At 36.2% G+C, this 4,082-nt stretch overlaps 1 protein-coding gene across 1 annotated transcript; it reads left to right on the top strand.

Moving 5' to 3' along the window:
• Positions 1-619: 619 nt before the first annotated feature.
• Positions 620-3,688, top strand: LOC149776461 (uncharacterized). The gene is made up of 3 exons (XM_089942401.1): positions 620-980; positions 2,440-2,718; positions 3,169-3,688. Exons 1-3 carry the CDS (start codon positions 743-745, stop codon positions 3,579-3,581), a joined length of 930 nt encoding a protein of 309 aa, XP_089798527.1. The 5' UTR covers positions 620-742; the 3' UTR covers positions 3,582-3,688.
• The last annotated feature ends 394 nt before the right edge of the window (positions 3,689-4,082 follow it).

Raw genomic sequence — 4,082 nt, forward strand, 5'->3', positions numbered from 1 at the left:
ATATCACATCAACAGTAAATGTCACATCAATCAATAGCAAATGCCACATAAACAGTAAATGTCACATCAATAGTAAATGTCACATCAATAATAAATGTCACAACAATAGTATATGCTACATCAATTGTAAATGTCACAGCAGTAAATGTCACATCAATAGCAAATGTCACATTAACAATACAGCTAATTTCCTCCATTTTCCTACCACGACTCAAACAATGCTTTATGTACTTTATGACGAAACGATTAGGTTTTGCCTAAGTTCAACACACATGCACGCCGATAGGCAAAGTTTCATTCTCTTCCCCTCCTCCCACAAAGACACGCAATGATTCCTGCATTAATTAAGATGAGGAGGAAGATTCAGCTGTAAACCAGCAACTCATATGGATCTTTTTTTGGTATATAAATAACTGTTATATGGACAAATTAATAATAATAATAATAATAATAACAATCATCATCATCATCATCATCATCATCTAGGGCAAACTAAATATGCACAGCATTTTAAAGCATGTATCATGATAAATATTTTCTCTTCGTTTTATCATGTTTTCATCTTTTCAGCTTGATTCATTTTATTCAATTGATTTTATCCACAAACCTATTCCTGGAATCTGGCGGGATTGCGTTTGATGGCGTTATTCGGAATGCTTCAGACAATACGCAAGAAGCGTACCTAATACCACCTTACAAATCAAACCACGCCTCATTTCTTGAGCGTCTGCCTAATGGGGACATGATTATTGCTTGGTTTAGTGGGAAGGAGGAAGGATATAGTGACGTTGCCATCGTAGTCAGCAGACTTTTGAACGGTACTGGAACATGGACCAATGCGGCAACTGTATCGCAGAGGAAAGGATACTCCAACCAGAATCCAGTACTGTTTTACGACAATGAGACCAGCATACTATATATGTTCCACACCCAGCAAGAGGCCATAAATGGCTCATCTCGGGTCAAGATGACTGGTGAAGGTAACTTGTTGATAATCCTACTGACTGAAAAATGTATTTCTTTTCTTACTCATTTCACAGATTCTCAATGATGAAAGGGTTTCGTTCTTTTAATTGCCTTGTTCTTATATACTCTCCATGTCTGAGGTTTAGTCCCATTACGCGGTCCTTATGAAACTAAAAAGCTTCGTATCATATTTACCAGTACAAAAATATTTCTTACGTTTCTTACCTTGCTCAAAATGGAATCCAATCGAATCAAATATTGGCCCTAATTCTGTTTTGGGAAGCGCGGCCTTCGACACAAAGATTCTAGCTTCAAATGGGAGCCATAACACTTGTAACAATGTTACCATTGTTACCATTTGACCGTATAAACACTACTAACCCCATAAAGTCTCTCGCATGTTAACCCTGTGGACAAAGTTAACATAGGAGTTCTCGTATGACCCCCAAGTGTCTCTTGTAACCCCTTATCTTCCCATATAACTACTCATATCTGTTAACGAATATGAAATTTTGGGACAGACAAGTCACCTTAAGTTGCAAATTTAAGATGTACATTTTATTCTATCTGGAACAGGCAAATCCTTCTTGTATATATATATATATATATATATATATATATATATATATATATATATATATATATATATATATATATATACATACATACATACATGCATACATACATACATGGTATTATTCTACGATGTGCAAATTGGTGATGAAGCGCAGCATAACATTTAGGATCATGCAAGTCTTACTTTACGTGGCTATTCTTGTAAAAAGTTAAAACCTTCCTCAAACTGTGTGAACTTATTCAGAATCAAAATATAAATATACAATATAAACAATAAGAAAATGATTCACATTAAACTCGTTTTTATTTCACTTACACTGATTCATGTAAAAGAAACGAATGTTCACGAACTTCGTATCCAGGGTGAGGAAAGGTTAATGGATTATTACGGATATTGTGTGTTTTTGCGTCAGAAGGTTTTTAGAAGTTGTACGTTCGTGTGTGCTGGTATGATTGGATGTTGTTCGTACCTTATTTATACATTGATATCAGAGAGATTTCATTTTCAGCATAACCATTTATATCATAAAAAGCACTTGATGTTAGTAGGACACTTTTAGTTCGACTGAAGTTGAATGTCCAAAGTATGAAGATAACGTGAAATGTTTCGTAGGGAGATAAAAGAAAGAAGTTCTATTTTTAACCAAGGCATGCATTTTGCTTAGCATAGTACGGCGGCGAATCTCCTCCGCGAACTAAATAAGTTGAGAATTTGTTCTCACGCTGCTCTTTTTAAATACAAAGTCGATACATGAATAATTAAAGATCTGGAAGATTTAATTGCTCTGAACTTGTTTGCGATCCGAAAGATGCAAAACCTAATGACTGTAAAAAAAAGGAAGCGTCACGTACATTGCCATTGTACCATTTAAAAAAACACTATTTTCCTTTGCTCAGAGTCAGCAGAAATCTGGGTCCTGGAGTCTTTAAATAATGGTTCTACGTGGTCTGCACCCAAAGTGATGTTTCAGCGACCAGGTAGCTTCGACCGGAATAGGATAGTTGTCTCCCTTAGAAACACATGGCTGTACCCGATTTATTACGCAGGCGGAAGTAGGAAAGATACCTCCTACATAAAAGAATCGGTGACTCGCAATGTCTTCGATACATGGAACGAGTACTTTTTTACCGATTCTGATCACCTCGTGCAGCCAACAGTCATCAGACCCAATTCGTGTAGGCAATATCACTCTATTTCTTATATTTTTATGTTTTTTTCTGCCAATTAATTGAAGCGAAATTGAGTCTTGAATTTTAGAATGAGACACTTTTGTAACGTACCGACAAGAAACACACAAACACACGCGCAAACACAAACACATATCTCTCTCTCTCTCTCTCTCTCTCTCTCTCTCTCTCTATATATATATATATATATATATATATATATATATATATAGTACGCGTATATGATATTGTTAATAACTATATCTGAAAAATGCCAAGCCTAACAATGCTTGATGTATGCTCAGTTTAAGTAAATTCTAGCCTTTTGGTCGTGCCCTAGTGCAAATGTTCACGTGTAATATATTCTTAAGTGAGTCTTTTGTAAAAACAATATCACAAATATCTAAACAGAAATCTATTGTTATTTCTCTTTTCCTTTTCTTTCATGTGTTCAACCAGCCCAGCCTAAGCTGATTGCTTTTTTTCGAGACCGTCGTGCAGAAAATATCTACCGTGCGATCAGTGTGGATGATGGAAAAACTTGGTCGCAACCCTCCAAGACGACTCTTCCAAACAACAACAGCGGCATTCAGGCGACGGTCCTGACATCTGGCAACATTGCCATTGTGTATAATCCAACAACAAACGTGAGAAACCCAATTGTTATATCCCTATCGGCGGATGGGGGGCAAACGTGGCCCCATACTAGACCTTTGGACTACGAAAGTGAAAGCAGTGGCAGTGTTGAACTGAGCTACCCGACTCTTTTACAAGATCCAATGGGGCGCATTCATATTTCCTACACGTATAATAGAGAAACCATTAAGTATAGAATACTACCAAATGAAGACTGGATAAAAGAACGCCATTGAAATAAGCAATATCCTATGCAAGATTGATTTAAATTCACTTCTTAATAATTAGATTCATATAAAGAATTAAACGGTTTGATTTGATTAAAGCATAGTCAAAATTTAAACATTTGTAATCATCCATCATAGCAATTTAATGCTGACCAGTGGCGAGCTCTGAGACGCAGAGACCTTATGAGCGTTCCTAGCAATCAACTAGTTAACATACGTTAACGGTATTGCCTATCTCGCACTATAAAGATATATCAGGAAAGAAAATACATGCTAGAAGACAAACTCAGGTGTTACTGTTTTAATGTAAATCGCAGCTCTCCTTTAGTTCAGAAGTTTGAGACCAGCTTCTTGTCTTCGTGTCTTATGTAAATGAAATGACCGGAATATGGTGATCAGAAATGGGGCAATACTCTTAAATCTCCGGATAATAATACTCAGTCTTATTCATATTTTAAGCATTAATTTTTGTCTGCCCTCTTTGATTAGTTATCATCATTGCTTCGTGGG

Source organism: Sinohyriopsis cumingii, chromosome 18 (genome assembly GCF_028554795.1).
Source record: "Sinohyriopsis cumingii isolate HCF-2022 chromosome 18, ASM2855479v2, whole genome shotgun sequence".
Taxonomy (NCBI): Eukaryota; Metazoa; Mollusca; class Bivalvia; order Unionida; family Unionidae; genus Sinohyriopsis; species Sinohyriopsis cumingii.